General features: G+C 44.6%; 1 protein-coding gene across 3 annotated transcripts in view; it reads left to right on the forward strand.

Moving 5' to 3' along the window:
* LOC103188919 (metal transporter CNNM2) overlaps window positions 1–14,323 on the forward strand; it is a 30,946-nt gene extending 16,623 nt beyond the window's left edge. For 2 of the 3 annotated variants that reach the window (XM_007909098.2, XM_007909100.2), the window contains 5 exons: window positions 2,459–2,610; window positions 4,869–5,031; window positions 10,991–11,089; window positions 13,323–13,442; window positions 14,112–14,323. In XM_007909098.2, coding sequence (XP_007907289.2) covers window positions 2,459–2,610; window positions 4,869–5,031; window positions 10,991–11,089; window positions 13,323–13,442; window positions 14,112–14,191 — 614 coding nt within the window. In that variant the 3' untranslated portion in view covers window positions 14,192–14,323. The remainder of the gene's footprint in view (window positions 1–2,458; window positions 2,611–4,868; window positions 5,032–10,990; window positions 11,090–13,322; window positions 13,443–14,111) is intronic. The other variant, XM_007909099.2, reaches the window with a different exon arrangement.
* Window positions 14,324–17,683: the final 3,360 nt, after the last annotated feature.

Raw genomic sequence — 17,683 nt, forward strand, 5'->3', positions numbered from 1 at the left:
CTGCAAAATTTTGCCTACCAAAGAGAGTGCGGTACGAGTCTTTGTAAAGTTGTGTGTGTTTGTGTGTGTGAATATATAAATATATTATGTAAATAAATATAGATATTTTAAAACGAGGGGGGAAAAAAAGAGAGACACAGATGAGCAAGCTTATAAGAAACAGCTACAAAAGAGAGATGCTTCGGTTGTTCCAATGCTAAGGATTTTAGCCACTGAGCTCTCAATTGTCTTGTAGAGTCCTTAGGTTATTGAATAGAGTACTCGTCTCGTAAGTGAGAGGACTTGGGTTCGATTCCCGGGAAGGGAAAAATCTTAGGCAAGTTACTTTACTCCACACGTATTTACCTAGCAGCAAATAGGACCCCAGTTGTTAGTTGATGGGTAGATCGCTTACTGGGTTAATAATCCCTTCAAAAAATTAATAAAATAAATTATTTGGTCACTCAGTTCATGACTGTTTATGGGATGCTGCCCTGCGCAATTGGCTACCGCTTTTCGCCCACAAAATCCACTTTATAGTAAATCCTATGAAGCGCTTTGGGACATCTCAAAGTCATTGTGAGACACTATATCAAATCCAAGGATTATTATTATTATAAGCAATGAATCTTAATTCCCAAACTTTCAGCACTAGTAGTCTGTCACTGACCACCTAGTCCTCCTCACCCTTTACTCACCAAGACTGTATTGAGAAAGCTCCAAAACTCAAAATCTTAGTGATCACCAAAACTGTCCTAGAGAAGAGCCATCAGTCTGGGATGTGAACTTCAGTGGGATGGAAAAAGGGCAGGTAAATTGGATTGAAAAGATTGTTCATCTTGAAAAGATGACGAGCACATGATGGTCTGAATGGCTGCCTTCTGTGCTGTAAGTGAAAAAAAAATAATTTGGTCACTTAATCCACAACTGTTTGTGGGATGCCGCCGTGCGCAATTGTGTTTCCCCCACAAAGTATATATTCACTTCACTTTACATTATACCCTGTAAAGCGCTTTGAGATGTCTCAACAACGTGATAGCAACAATTATTATTTTATTAATTATTATTTTAAACATTTCTATGGTTCTATGGATATGATCACTGTCCCCACAAGTGAACGTTCTGGATTAAAATCAAAGGAAACACTCAGTCTCCTGGGTGGTTTGAAGGTTATTGTGGTTGCAAAACAATTCATTGAATTGATCTTGGCTTTCAGAGAATTAGTTTTGGGAAAGTTACACGTACTGAGAATTGACTGAACACTTGGTCACAGTTAGGCTGGATATGAGCGAAGCAGTCTTCTTAACATGTCAAAGCCAGTTCTTTTAATCAAGATTTATTGCAAGAAAATTCACTTTTTCTGGAGACCCATTGCGTGGCTTTGACGTTTGTGGTGATTGTAACTGTCGGTGTCACTGATCAATAGAGGGCGCTGTAACACACTGTTCCATCTGTGCGCTCAGCAGCAATGGGAACAAACTGGTGTTAATGCGAGAGAGAGAGAGAGTTGGACAAAAATCATCCGCTGACATCCTGCTAATGTCCTGTAAGCAGCCTGTAGCTCAGTGGTTAGAGCGCTCGCCTCACAAGTGAGAGACCTGGGTTCGATTTCTGGCAGTGCGAAACATTGGGCAAGTTTCCTTACTCCACACGCCTGATAATAATCCTTCAAGAAAAAAAACAATAATTTGGTTAATCAACCCATGACTGTTTGTGGGACGCTGCTGTATGCAATTGGCTGCCGTGTTTTGCCCACAAAATGTACAGTCAATTCACTTTACAGTATATTCTGTAAAGCTCTTTGAGACGTCTAGAAGACGTGAAAAGCGCTATGTCAAATGCAAGGATTATTATTATTATAATGTGACAACTTACATTGATATGGCACCTTTCCCATAAACTAATATCTTGATGCGCTTCCCAGAATAAAATGAATTTGACCTTTAAGTAAATGTTACATAGGCTGTATAAAGAGCTGCCCAGCGTGAGGGGCACTAATTGTTGTTGTTAATGCACACATGGCCATTATAATATGATAACCTGGGCCCATTATCTCAGAGGCCATGTTATAAACCAAATGCCAAAAAATTCTGTACCGTAGAACAGTCCTGGGGAAGCGGGGTTGTGATCAAACAGATCCTGTCTGACATTTCAGGTGGACAATAAAGATTCCACACCGCTATTTGAAAAGTGAAGGGAGCTTCTCTCTTCCAGTGTCCTGAGCAACAATCCTCCAGATAAATTAACCATTCACCTCATGGCTGCCTGTGGGTTTGTCCTGTTAGGCAATGGCTGCCATGGATGCCCTTGACAGTAATTGCTTGTGAAGTGCTTTGAGGCGGTTCATTATAGCAACAAGCTATTAAATAAAAATCACTTTCTTTTTGCTGTTGTGGCCTGGACATAATATAACGTAGAACAATAAGACAGACCAACATCGGTTTTCCTTAATTCTATTCTATTTTTGTGCGTTTCTTAGTGAACAGATCACCGTCTCACAGCAGTGGAATACAGCGGTCAGACTCGCTATATCGAACAGACTATGGCGGCAGCTCTAACCAGCTAAACATCAATTACATCTACCTTCCAGACTACTCTGTGCGGTTATTAACCGATCTCCAGTTTGTAAAGGTACAATCCCTTTCTCCTACAGTACATAGCGGTCGGTCTATTCATTAAAGACTTTAAGCCTTAACTGACTTAACTGACTTAAAGACAGTTCGTGTAGACTGTTAAAAACAAAAAAAAGTGTTGTGTGCTTGATGCCTCTACATTATTAAGGCTACAGCCTTGCCAACATTTTGCTTTGGGTCTGTACAGAGTGCTGCGGCGATCGTTCAAGTTGCAAATATTTTCTCAGTCACTTTATCTGTACAACTGGCAGCCTTGAGTTTCCACACTAAACTTGTGGAAGTTCTTTTGGGAACAAAGCAAAGCAGGTTTATGATCAGAACCCCTCCATTTCATCTTTCTAGTCGATCTCATTTACAAATAGTGTCCCTTCATATCTGTCGTGCCTCCCCCCACCCCCCCCACACACAGCCAAACGCATGCCAATTCTCAGTTGAGGTCGCCCATTGGAACATCAGGTATCTTGACAAAAAGCTACACTGTTCTTCAGTTATAAATAAATAGCAATGGCAGAGTTTGCCAGTTTGTGGTTCAGTAACTGCTGTTCATATTATTGTAAGCTGCTATTTGCCGTGACTTGTTCACTAGCCCCAAAAAAACAAAGTCATTGACTTAGAACCATGGAATGTTTCAGCACAGATTCGAGATAACCGTCAAAGGAACCAGAGGAGAGATGAGAATTTTTTTATGCAGCAAGTTGTTACAGTCTGGAATGCACGGCCTGAAAGTCTGGTGGAAGCAGATTCGATAGTAGCTTTCAAAAGAGAATTGGATAGGTACTTGAAAAGGAAAAAAATTGCAAGGCTATGGAGTAAGAGCGGGGAGTGAGATGAATTAGAAGCTCTTTTCAAGAGCTGTCACAGGCACGATGGGCCAAATGACCTCCTTCTGTGCTGTAGGATTCTATGATTTTCTATAGGAGGGCTGACTAAAAGCTTTTTGTTTAGCCCCACTCTTCCCATTTTACTCTTTTATTACTTGTTCTTTTCCAGACATTTGTCTAATTCCCTTTCCATAGCAAAAGCCGTGGAACTCAATCGCAGGTTATGTACTGAATTAAATGTAGGAAATTGTGGTTTGGTCGTGATTTAGCCTTTTGTAAACTGCTCATTAAATCTGTCTCAACAAACCTTGGTCTTGTGTTTATATTTTGTCTTCAAATCCCAGAGACATTTTATTTTGGGCAGACGTTAGTTATGTTTTCTAATTTCAGGTTTATTCTTGAATCAACTCAAGACTTGTTGACAAAGTATTTTAACTTGGTTAATGTTTTCTTCCCCTCCGATTTATCAACAAATTGTAAACGTTGTTGATAACCAAAACCAATGGCAATTTCATGTGAATAACAAAATATCCTTTTTTGATAGCATAAGTTAAAGTTATTGGTGATACCAATTCACAGATGCCTGGAAAAATTCAGGGAAGATTTTATCAAAGGTTTCAGTGCCCTAAAGGGATATCAGCAAGTGAAACGTGACAGCTTGGCTCAGTTGGTAGCATACTTAGTCACAGCGTAGCTCAGTGCTCTAGTCCACACTTACACTCCAGTACAGCAGGAGCTCTGCATTGTCAGAGGTGCCATTTCTTCGGGAGACATGTTGGGTCCTATTTGTCTGCTCAAGTGATGTTGAAGATCCCGTGTCACTGTTGGAAAACAATAATAATAATCCTTGCATTTGATATAGCGCTTTATATATCGTTGATGTGTCCCAAAGAGCTTCACGGAATATATTGTAAATTGAATTGACTGTATATTTATTCGACGAAACCCTGCAGCCAATTGCGCACAAACAGACGTGGATTGAGTGACCAATTTTTTTTGTGCGGGGTGGGGTGGTGGAAGGATTATTACCCCAGGAAACTGATCTGTCAATCGACTAACAACTGGGTTCCTACTTACTGCTAGGTACCTAGAAGCTTGTGAAGTAAGGAAAGTTGCCTAAGGGTTCGCCTTTCCTGGGAATCAAACCTGGGTTGTCTCGCTTTTGAGCCGAGTGCTCTAGCCACGACACTACAGCCTCCATAAGCGAAGCTGAGGAAATTTCTCCCAGTGTCCTGCCCGACAATCGTTCAGATAAAATTGTTCACTCACTTCATGACTGTTTGTGGGAATTGCCATGTGCAAATTGGCTGCCTACAAAATACAGTCACTACATTTAAATCTTTAACCTGAATCCGTGTTATGGGCACGATATGGGATCGCTTATTAGATTGATGTAGTTTGTTGTAAAACTCCGCCTCTCTCTGTCTTTGCTCAGATCACCAGGGCACAGTACACAAACGCCTTGTCAGCCTCGCGGATGGACAACTCTCCCCAGACTCCCGACCCTGACAATCAGATACCCTCATCAAGCAGCAGAGACCTGAGCAACATGCCAACAGAATCCACCAGCCTGCTGATCGAAAAACTCCCTGTGATTCGTAAGTCACTCAGTAATCACTCTGCCCAGGGCAAGGTATAGCTGGAGGGGACACCCACAGCCAAGCTCGGGTGTAACAGCATCTTCAGACTCCCGCCAGCACAAACGTTCCAGCTTTTATTGGGGTTTTTGAAAAAAAAGTCAAATTGGGATCATCTAACCGTCCTGAATTACTGGACCAAAGCTATCATCGTTTCCATGCTTTGTCGGTTAATGGCTGCTGCTGCATTTCCTCCTCGCCATTAAACCTCACGGCCATGAGCACAATCAGAACCTTGGTTATTTCATCTTTCGTTCCACCATTTTGCTGTATGTATCTCGAGCCCTGCACTGACTCCAGTTGCATACGTTTACAACAGTCTCAAACAGCTCTTAAACCCCGAAGACTGACGACCTCGGAATGCTGTGTTGCAGAGAACCATTGCTTGTGTGTTGTGTTATTTTGTACCGTTATTTTGTAAAATTCTATTTAATTTTGTCAATTTAGATCCAATGTGTGCAAGCGTTGTTTTTATTTTTTATTTGCTCATTTGTGTTTGTCATATTTATTCAGCACTGTTTACAGCCAAATCAAGTGCTCGAAGGAGGGAGGGAGGCAGACAAAGTACATAAAATAATAATAAGAACAGGAATGCAGATTTCTGCATCAGCACTGAACTTTATAAAGAATGTGAAAGTTCTTTCTTTTTTTAAAAAAAAAGTATTTGTTTAATTGGAGTGAGTGCAGCTGTAGGGGAACAAAAGGGACCGATTCTGTAAATGTTGGAAGTTGTCTAAAATTCTGCACTTTGTGTTTTGTTCAAAGCACAGTGAATGTCACCCAGCCTTTTTGAAACACACTGAGTTACTCTGTTCAGTCATACCATAGATTTCAGGCAAGCAGACCCCGCCAACTCAAGCAGACAAAACAACAACCTGCATTTATATAGCACCCCTCATGCAAAGTAGCCTCCCAGAGCACTTGACAGTGGCAGAGCACGACACCCAGCCGGGGGGGTGGGGGGGTGACAGTAAGCACAGTCAAAGGGGAAGGTCTTCATTTGCGATCTGACGATAATAATAATAATCTTCGCATTTGATACAGCGCCTTATCATGTCGTTGAGATTCTCAAAGTGCTTCGCAGGATACACTGTCAAGTGAATCGACTATATATTTTGTAGATGAAAGAAAGGGGTGCAAAGTGGAGGGATTGAGGGAGAGTGTTCCAGAGGTTTCAACAGCAAATTCCTTGCCATAATTAGTTATGTTCTGGGTAAGGTCAACAACAACAAAATTACATTTATATAGTACCTTTTACACTGACCAATGCACCTCACAGTGAAGGGTTTGCACCTGAGCCAGGGTTTAGAATGAAGCAGGATGGAGACGGGGGTGGGTGGGAGGGTGGCCGAAGGCATGATCAAAGAGGAAGGTCTTGAAACCTCGTCTAATGTCATCTCTGCTATTCAATATTTAAAGTAGACCGTGTGATACTATTTATCTGCACTACAGGAATTGTATTCTGTGTAAAACAGAGCGATTCCTAAGCCTTCAACTGCTCACTTGCTGCTCACACAGTGTGACTGAGTGAAGCCATTTGTCAAGATTCCTGTCGTTCCACAGTTTTGTTTTGGGATGTTTGTTAACTTGTTGTGGTTCGGATTGAATACTTAATTAATTGCATGATTTGCACTTTACAAGAGCCATCATCACGAGTTGTCTACCTTGGCGCACATCTCCTGTATGTGATTCTGTTCGCTCTGGCGCCCACTGCCAATATTTCAACAGCAATTCCTGTGTGTTTTTTGTTGCACTGACTTTATTTTAATGACCTTTTTAGTGTGCACTACAAACCCTCTACAACTGCAATCCTATTCCATCCCCAGTGTACCTTCCGGCCATTTTAAACTCCTGTCTAAGAGACATTCTAGAATTGTAGGAGGTACAGCACAGATGGAGGCCATTCTGGTGCCAGTTCCCATTGGAGCAATTCACTCTGATTTCAATTCCTTGCTATCCCTCTACTGTGTTTTTTTATACCTGTTAAACATTCTGATGTTGGACTCTGTTCAGCGCTTCTGACCAAGCATTCCAGGTTCTGTGCAACAAAACAAACCTCCTAACTTTTCCAATGAAAATCCAGGAGTGAGTTCTCACCTCTCCTCTTCCTCCTCCCTGTTCTCAATTTACCAAGCAGTGGGAATAATCTCTCGCTAATGCTCTGCAAAACTTCCCGTTTCTAACAAAGACAGCCCCCTACTTCTGAGTCTATTAACTCTGTTCAATGGTGTGGCAGGAATGTTTTGGAATGTTGACCAGTGCCTGATGCTCTCACTGCTGATGCGAGTCCTGTAGTGTGATTATCACGCTTGCCTCGTACGCGAGAGACTTGGATTATTCCTTTCAGGGCGAAACATTGGAACCTGGTTGTTAGTTGGTTGGCGGATCGCTTTTTTATGGCTAATAATTCCTTAAAAAAAATTGGTCACTCAATCCACAACTGTGGGACGCTGCTGTGCGCAATTGGCTGCCGCTTTTCGCCCACAAAATATACAGTCAATTCACTTTACAGTATATTCTGTGAAGCGCTTTAAGACGCCTCGAAGGCATGATAAGGCACTATATCAAATGCAAGGACAATTATTATACTACCAATGAGAATAGTAGTTAGCGCGCTCACTTCATAAGCGAGAGGACCAGGGTTCGATTCCTGGGCAGGGCAAAACCTTAGGCAAGTTTCCTTACTCCACACGCCTCTGTTTACCTGACAGTAAGTAGGAACCTGGTTGTTAGACGATTGACAGATAGTGTTCTCTGTCTGTACTGAAAATCCATTTGACAAGTCCTGCAATGAGGCGATATTCAAATCGAAGACTCCGTATCTTCTGTCTCTGACATTGTGAGCTTCTTAAACCAGCTGAGTGCTGAATAAGTTTTTTTGTTGAATGCCTTTTTGATTAAAACTTATTTAACCGTGAGTGAGAATTGAATTATTCGAATTTCAGTTGTCAGCAAAATAATGTGAATTGAAATGCACTTTGTTGTAAGTCTGTTCAAGGTTTGACACTTCTGTTGGGATCTGGAATACATGAAAGTCTGGTGGAAGCCAATTCGATAACAACTTTTAAGAGAAGTAGATCATTATTGGGGTGGAGAAGTTTGCCGGGCTATGGGGAGAGAGCGGGGGAGTGGCATTGATTTGGAAGCTCTTTTCAAAGAGACGATGGACCGAATAGCTTTCTATGCTGTATAATTGTATGATTCTATGTTAATTGTCCCCTCGCCTCCGTCCCAAGGTGCTGGACAGAGTACAGCATTTCAAACCCGAGTAGGAGAAGGGAGGGGAGGGAAAGGGGGGTAGCCGATGGCATGGTGGAAGAGGAGGGTCTTGAGGTGGGACTTGAAGGAGGCTAAGGAGGGTCGAGGCGGAGTGATTGGGGGATGGAGTTCCAGAGATTGGGGGCAGAGTGGCTGAAGGCTCTCCCGCCAATGGTGGGGCAGGTGGAGCAGGGGACGTGGGGACAGGCCAGAGCCGGCTGAGCGGAGGGAGCGAGCGGGTTGGTAGGGAATTTGGAGGTCACAGAGGTAGGGTTGGGCGAGGCCATGGAGGGCTTTGTAGGTGAGGACCGGGATCTTGAACTGGAACCTCTGAAGGAGAGGGAGCCAATGGAGTTGGGCGAGAATGGGGGAGATGGGATCACGTCTCAAGAACTTTCTCTTTGACCATGCCTTTGGCCAACCCCCAACCCTTCACCCCATATGTCTTGGGACGTCCTTCCAGCATGATATAAATATAAGTTGTTGTTAAAGATGGATAGAAAGAGGGGCGAGGCAGAGGGATTGAGGCAGGGAGCTCGAGCGATTAGGAGCATGGGATGGAGATCGATTGATGGTGCAGAGGATTTGGGGGCAATGACACAGCAGGCTTGTGCCAGTTGAGGGGAGAGGGTGGCCATAGGAGTGGAGTAGTGTGTGAATAGGCCCAGATTGATTTCCCATTGCAATGCAAGATGACACATTTTCTATTTCCATACTCAATCAACAGCATTTGAAAATAGCAAGCGTGTGTTTAGATGTAGTTTTGCAACTTGACATTTGGCCAGCTCTCTGGAGGAGGAATCACCAAGCGCTGTTGCCGTGTAGAAGCCAGAAGCCTTTTCTGCACGCTCTCCTCCAAGCCAGACCTCTGCATGCTGGCCGGACTTTGTGGTAACAGCTTCCAGTACCACTATCACTCCTGGGTGGCATGTAACCAGCGAAAGACTCAACGCACTGAGCACTTATTAAAAGAAATATGCCTGAAGCAGCAACAAAAATAAGAACAAATTACATCGACACAGAGTCTTTCATGTCGGGAGGTCATCCCAAAGCGCTGGAAGGTCAAGGGCTTTCCCCCAAGCTGGGTGTTGGGATTAGGAGGGTGGAGGGGAGGGAGGGTGCACATCGTAGAGAGTGACCGAAGGTACGGTCAAAGCAGTAAGGATCTAGAGAGGGAGAAAGCATAAAACCAATCCTTTTTTTTATATAAACTGAACGTTTCAACCCACCTTTACTCTGACCAACTGTGACCCTATATACCCCGCTTCACATCCCCACCCACTCCATCCCACAGCGAGCTTTCAGCCACTCTATCCCAGCTCTCTGTTACTCCATTCCAGAGTCTCTCTGCCTCGCCCACTCCCTCCCCACCTTTAAAGCTTGTTTTAAAATCTCCCTCTCCGACCGTACTTCCAGCCACCTTCTCCCTCTCCCCTTCATAGTTTCTCAACCCCAGGTCAGACTCTCAGTCGATCGTGTGAAGCACTTTGAGGTGTCCTCCCAACATGAAAGGCGCTATATAAATGTAAAGCATTTTTTGTCGTGCGTTTATAACCGTAATGACCATGCAAATATTCATCTTCGAGAATTTTCAATATAAAGCTGACAGGAGTGAACGATTCTTCCCTCTGCTGGAGGGATCTAGAAATGAGAACATCACCTCACACATACTGTACTGTAAGTATGTCTTGAAACAAACTTGAGGCACAAGACACATTCATACCCTTACTGTGGCCATTAAATACAGGGGCTTGTTCTGTGTGTGCAGAATTTCAACTTAGTTTCACAAGGTAACATACAGGTAAGATCTGACGTACATATGTCAACCTGGCTCAGTTGGGTAGCTCTTTTGCATCTGGGTTAGAAGGTTGTAGATTGTGAATTTAAGCCCCAGTTCAGGATCTTTGAACTCATGATTTTAGACTGAGGCAGAGGACATTGTCCCTGCATTATATTTTCTAAGCAAACGCAGCAGCCAATTTGCACACAGCAGTGTCCCATTAACAGCCATGAAGCGAATGACCAATTTTATTTGGGGCTTTGTCAGCCAGGATACCAGGAGAAACAGCCTTATCCTTTCAAATAGTGCCCTGGTCTCTTTAACTTCCGCCTGAAAGGGCAGCTGAGATCTCAGCTTCACGTCTCATCAAAAAGACAGTACATCCCAAATCCAGAGTCCCCCAGCACTGCAACGGTGGTCAGTCTAGATTGTCAATTCAAAGGCTCAGAGTGGGGCTTCAATGCACAACCTGTGGAGTCCTGTAGCATAGTGGTTAGCCTCGCAAGGTTCGATTCCAGGATGAGCATTAAGTCCCTGTTTACCTACCAGTAAGTAGGAAGCCGGTTGTTAATTGATTGGCTGATTGCTTTCCAGGGGTAATAATCCCTCCCAGGAAAAATGCATGACTGTTTGAGGGACACTGCTGTGTGCGATTGGTAGTGTTTTGCCCACAAAATGCACAGTCTTTACAATATATTCTGGAAGCGCTTTGAGATGTCTCAATGACGTGATAAGGCGCGATATCAAACGCAAGGATTATTATTAGAACTTTCTGACTTGGAAGCGAGATTGCTAGCGATTGAGCCAGGCTGGCGGGCGTTCTAAAGAGCAAAATAATAATTGTCTGTTTTTGAGCTGCGCAGCTTTCTGTCTCACTTGCAGGCAGCAGGTCAGATGGACTGAAAAGCCCCACCGATTCCGTATTTCTGGGAACAGTGGAAATGAATTGTACAGAGGCGGCCGAATGTGGAAAAAAAACAAGTAAGTGAATTTTACTTGTATTTAAACGTTTAAATGCATGTCGACGCTGATAATTGGAACCCTTTCCTATCTCGGAAGTCAGGTTCACACAATGAATATTGCAGCACAGAATAAAGTTAAGCAACATCACATTGCTTCACTGAATCCACTGTAAAGTGCGTTTTACAGGTGAACATGGCAGCCAATATTCTCACAGAAATGTCCCCATAAACAACAGTGATGTGAGTGACCAATTTGATTTGGGGGAATGTTGGCCAGGACACCAGGAGGGAGAGAGAAACTCCCTTCCCTTTTTGAATAACGCCGCAAGATCTTTAACATCCACCTGGTCCTCAATTTAAGAGTTCATCCAATTGACGACTCCTTTGCAGCATTGCAGCACAACCCCAGCACCACACTGGAATGTACATGAGAGAGGAGCGGAGGGGAGGCTCATGTGGAGTATGTACACTGGCAACAATTCATTAATAATAATCCTTACATTTCATATGGTACTGTATCATGTCGTCACACTGTCTCAAAGTGCAGGATATACTATAAAGTGATATGACTGTATTTTGTGGGGGAAACATGGTAGCCAATCTGTGCACATTGATGTCCCACAAACAGCCATGCAGTGAGTGACCAATTTTATTTGGAGGGTTGTTGGTCAGATCACCAGGAGAGAGAAACTCCCTTCTCTTTTCAAGCCATGGGATCTTTAACATCCACCTCCACAGGCAGACGGGAAGGATGGCGCCTCCGACCATACGTCCCACACCCAGCACTGCCTTGGACTATCAGCTTAGACTAAATGGGTTCCAAGTCCTGACCTGGAGTTTAAACGTACGACCTTCTGACTCTGAGTCAAGAGTGCTGCCAACTGAGTTAAGCTCTGTTTGTGCCTCTGCTTCAGCTGTGGTTTGTGTGGTAGAGAATTACACATTCCAGACATCCTCCAGACAATAATAATAATAATCCTTGCATTTGATATGGCGCCTTATCACATCTTCAAGACATCTCAAAGCGCTTCACAGAATATACTGTAAAGTGAATTGACTGTATATTTGTGGGTGAAACGCGGCAGCCAATTGTGCACAGCAATGTCCCACAAGCAGCCGTGGATGGAGTGACCACATTATTGTTTTTTTTTGAGGGAATATTATCCCCGGAAAAGTGATCCACCAATTGACTGGCTTCCTACTTACTGATGATCCTTGCATTTGATATAGCGCTTTTCATGTCGGGAGGACGTCCCAAAGCGCTTCACAGAATATACTGTAAAGTGAATTGACTGTATATTTGTGGGCGAACGCGGCAGCCAATTGCGCACAGCAATGTGCCACAAACAGTCGTAGATTGAAAATGACCAATTTATTATTGTTTTTGGTTTTGGAGGGATTATTATTAGGCTCTGTGTGGAGTAAGGAAACTTGCCCAAGGTTTCGCCCTCTGCCTGGAATTGAACTCGGGTCTCTCACTTGCAAACCGAGTGCTCTAACCACTGAGCTACAGGACTCCACATTCCAGCTTTACACAGGTCGTCACATTTTTGCCCTTTGCTGGCGGTCTCCTGTCTCTGTTGAGTGGCCCTCTGCACTGAGCGCTGTTGAGTGCCCATCATCCATCAATTTGTGTACTTGGAGGCGCAGTTGCAATCCTCCCCCCACCATCGGAGGTTGTGCTTTCAGCCACTACGCCCCAAAACTCTGGAACACTCTCCTTCAATCCCTCCGCCTTGCCCCTCGCTCCCCTCTTTGAGGTCCCACCTGGAAACATTCCTGTTCACCTTGTCCTTTACGGCTGCCTCCCTCCTCCCACCGGCTTGAAGTCAGGCTCCACCCACTATTAAGCGCTCTGAGACGCTACCCTGCGTGGGGCCTGACTTGAAGGGTGCTGTTTAAGTGCAAGTTGTTGTTGCAAGCCAAAGCCCTAACTAACGGGTAGGGTGGTCCTAGCTGGACAAGCAGCGGGAAAGCTTAACAGACAGTGATATCAATGGAAAGCTGTGTGGGTTTAGCTGGTTAGACTCCAGCAGTTACCCCAACACACACTCTGGGCTCCCCCCAAGCCTTGGCTCTTGCCAACTGCGCCAATACTTTCTGGAATTAGGTAAACAGGATGCGTCCCTCCAAGAAGAGAGAGAGAGAGCACAGTCCATTCCAACAATCTATCTGTGTAAAATAATGTCCGGAGGCAGTTCCTGTCCCTGAATCTCAATCCTCCTGTTTATTTGAGCTTCTCTTTATTTTAGACGGTGAAAACGGCAGCTTAAGTATCGACCACGATCCAAACAGCCCAGGCTGGAGGACCAGCAGGACTCTCAGCAGCAGCTCCGAGGACACCCTGGGCAGAAAACTGCTGCGCAAAATCAGTCAGTGTCTCTGGGTGGTGGTGGGAGGGGCGTTACACAAAGGGAAGGGAGTCACACTCGGGGTGGGATGGGGTGGGGGGGGCAGTGGGTGGGAATCGTCTGTGACACAACAGTTCTCTGGCCCACTCTCTCCCACCCCTTCCCCTGAAAATTCCAATTCAAGATCCACCCCCAAGCCACGGGTCTTGAGAGTCAGTGTATGCATTGGGGGGTGGGGAGGAGGGGAGGTTGCGGGAGTGAGGGGAGAAGGGAAGGAAGTCACGGTTTAAACTACACCGTGTGGTCTTTTCACCGGCCACAGCTCCTGGCAGAGGTGAGGCTGGTGCCTGTGCCAAGGCACAGAGGTGTGGATAGGGTTGGAGGGAAGACTGGGGAGGGGAAGGGGCTACATTGGGGAGTGGGAGGGACTAGATTGGGGGAGGGGAGACTATTCCCAAATAGATCGCCTGATCCCTTCAAAAGAAATGATCTCACTCAATTCATGACTGTTTGTGGACACTGCTGTGCGCAATTGGCTGCCGGGTTTTGACCACAAAATATACAGTCACTACACTACACTACACAGTATATTCTGTGAAGCGCTTTGCAATTTCTCAGGGGTGATAAGGCGCTGTATCAAATGCAAGCATTATTATTATTTTGTCAGCTGTTTTTCTTGATCTGTTTCAGGTGGTAAGAGAAGGACATTGTCCAGGGACAGTGAGAAGAGCCCGGAGGAGAACTTTGCTTTCTCACAACTGAAGCTCTGAGACACGGAACGAGCAACAGGTTCACTCTCCCCCAGCGACAACTAACCCCAACTTCTTCCTACGCATGACAGAGCATAGAATGTGCTTCTCACACACACACACACAGGCAAATACAGGTTCATTTACACACACACACACAGGCAAATACAGGTTCATTTACACACACACACACACACACACAGGCAAATACAAGTTCATACATACACACACAAATACACAGGCAAGTGCCGGCTCATATATACACACACACAACAACAACAACAAGATTCCATTTATAGAGCGCCTTTCACGTCGGGAGGACGTCCCAAGGCGCTGGGCAAATACACACAGGCAAATACAGGTTCATTTACACACACACACACACAGGCAAATACAGGTTCATATATACACACATAAATACACAGGCAAGTGCTGGCTCATATATACACACACACACACACATCAGGAAGATACAGGCTCATCTACACACACACACACACACAGCCAGATTCCAGCTCATATACACATAACATACACACAAGCAAATACCGGCTCATATACACACACACACACAGAGGCAGATACTGGCTCACACACATACACCGATACAACACACACAAAGACAGATACCGACACAACACACACAAGCAGATACCGACACACACACAGGTAACACGCAGATTCCAACTCATACACGCACATACACCCACACACAGGCAAATATAAGCTCGTATACATACACACACAAGCAGATACCAGCTCATACACACACAACACATATACACACAGGCAAATACAGGCTCATATACATGTACACACAGGTAAAGGCCCATACACGCACACACGCACATAGATACAGGTACATATGCACACAAGGACAGGAACATATACATACACATATGCACAGGTACAGGTACGTACACACACATACACAAATATAGGTAAATACATACAGATACAGGAACATAGATGCACACACGCACACATGGCTACAGACAGACACACGGACACAGATACATGTAGACTCGCACACATATACATATACACACAAACGCAGAGGTGTATGTGCACATACATGCACACGCACACAGATGTACACACGCGTAGAGACCTTGAGACACACACACATGAAATAAAGTGAAAGCAGCTCCCCCTCCCACCCAATCACAAAATACTTTAAGAAAATGGGGAGTTTTCTTCTAGTAACAGTTTTAAGATTTCCATTTTATTAAGGGGGTGAAATTGAGTGTGATTTTTGGAATTGGCAACATCTCAGTAAGACGTGGATGTTTAACAAACTAAAATTCAGTTTATTATAATAAATTTTTCTCATAGAAAAAATTATTTTTCTCCGTTAGTCCCATCACCCCCACTGTTTAGACAGATTCTTTAGTTTGGTCTGATTTTTTTCCTGATGGGAACTACAGAAAAATATCTTCCAAATTAATTGAATTTAAGAATTTTCCACAAGACAGTGCCAACTTACAATTTAGGAGTCCCATAGCTCAGTGGTTAGAGCACTCGCCTCGCAAGCGAGAGGACCTGGGTTCGATTCCCGGCCGGGAAGAAACCTTAGGCAAGTTTCTTTACTCCACATGCCTCTGTTTACCCAGCAGTAAGTAGGAACCTGCGTGTTAGTCGATTGGTGGATCTCTTTCCTGGGGTAATAATCTCAAAAAAATATAGGTCACTCAACCATAAGTTTGTGGGACGCTGCTGTGCGTAATTAGCTGTTGTGTTTCGCCCACAAAATACACAGTCACTCCACTTTACAATATATTCTGAGAAGCGTTTTCAGATATTGCAACAATGTGATAAGGCTATATCAAAAGCAAGAAATATTTATTATGATCACCACCACCTCAGCCACTTCCATTAGAAGCAGATTCATTTATAGCAATTTTATAGGGTTTTCCGAAGCTGCTTTCAGTTTATTTCCCCAAGCGATGTTGTTGGGTCGGGTTTGATTTGGGAGGAAGAGACATGGCAGAGACCTGGTGCCCGTTTCAATCCAAGAAGATGGTTGCAGGGTGGGCCACAAGACCCAAAGGCACCAGCGGGTCTTTGGGTTGTATTGATGACCTCTGATGTGTGGGCAGAGGTGACAGAGCAGCCAATCTGTACCAGCAAAACGTCAGGTCAGCAACCAACGGGGGAGATGGTGAGGGAGAGCGCTACACTGGCCAGGACACCAGGAGAAACTCCCTGCTCCATTCTGAGATTGTGCCGTGGGAATTATTTTGACTGGGACAGGACACATCAAGCGACTGCCAGGATGGTGGAAGGTGAACTGGATGGACCTTGGTCTCCTTTCGCCAGCAAATCCTTAAGTTTCACTCTGAACTATAAGAACAGGAATTTAGTGTCTTTATCCAAAGGACCTTTTCCAGTGGAAAGCTGTTGCTTTTTGATACATACAGGGTCTACGTAAAGTTCAACCCCAAAGCCGTCATCAACAGAAAAGACGCTTAAAATACAGATGAACGGCGTGAGGTTTCAGGCAAAAAAAGACCATCACTCTGGATAACACTGTCACCTGCAGGCCTGCCTCCGTGGAGCTCTCTCAGCCCGCTTTGGATGCTCCTAAACACGGCGATGGATTTCCACATGTACCGGGTGCCCAACTGGTCAAAACAAGCAAACCCCATCAACGTGGAAAGCATTGCTGTGATCGAGCTACTTTGTAATCAAGACAAAGAAAAGCAAGGCTGTAGCTGGGGTTTAATACAGATGATGTTGTACGGGTTTCGATTTGAAACCATCAGGTTAGACATGGCAACACTCAAACTCCCACTTAGGGAACAAATAACCTCCCCCTCCACATTCCCTCAACACTCGCCCCCCCACAGTTTCCCTGCCCCCCACACTCTCCCCCCCCCCCCCCGCCATCCCCACACTCTCCCCCACTCCCATAAGAAAGACCTTGTAAATAAAATAAAGACCAAGGGGTGTGATCTTCCCTGAAGTGTCACATCCCACGTCATGACCACACGAGATGTTCGCAGCTTCAATAGAGAAACATCATTTGACTTTGGATTGTGGAGTCCTGTAGCTCAGTGGTTAGAGCGCTCGCCTCGCAAGCGAGAGACTTGGGTTCGATTCCCGGCAGAGCGAAATGTTAGTAAGTTTCCTTACTCCACACGCCACTGTTTACCTCGCAGTAAGTAGGAATCTGGTTGTTAGTAGATTGACAGATCGCTTTCTGAGAGTATTAAATCCCTCCAAAAAATATATATTTTTAAATAATAATTTGGTCATTCAATCCACAGCTGTTTGAGAGTCGCGGCTGTGAATGATTGGCTGCCGCTTTTCGCCCACAACGTACACAGTCAGTTCACTTTACAGTATATCCTGTGAAGCTCTTTGAGAAGTCTCAAAGATGTGATAAGCTGCTGTATCAAATGCAAGGATTAATATTAATGTGAGCATGTTGAGGATGTGCCTGTTCCCTGTACCTGAGTGACTTTGACCCCCTCCCCCCCCTCATCCCTCCCCCGCATAGTTTAGCAGCGC

This window comes from Callorhinchus milii, unplaced genomic scaffold, assembly GCF_018977255.1.
Source record: "Callorhinchus milii isolate IMCB2004 unplaced genomic scaffold, IMCB_Cmil_1.0 Scaffold7, whole genome shotgun sequence".
Classification (NCBI taxonomy): domain Eukaryota; kingdom Metazoa; phylum Chordata; class Chondrichthyes; order Chimaeriformes; family Callorhinchidae; genus Callorhinchus; species Callorhinchus milii.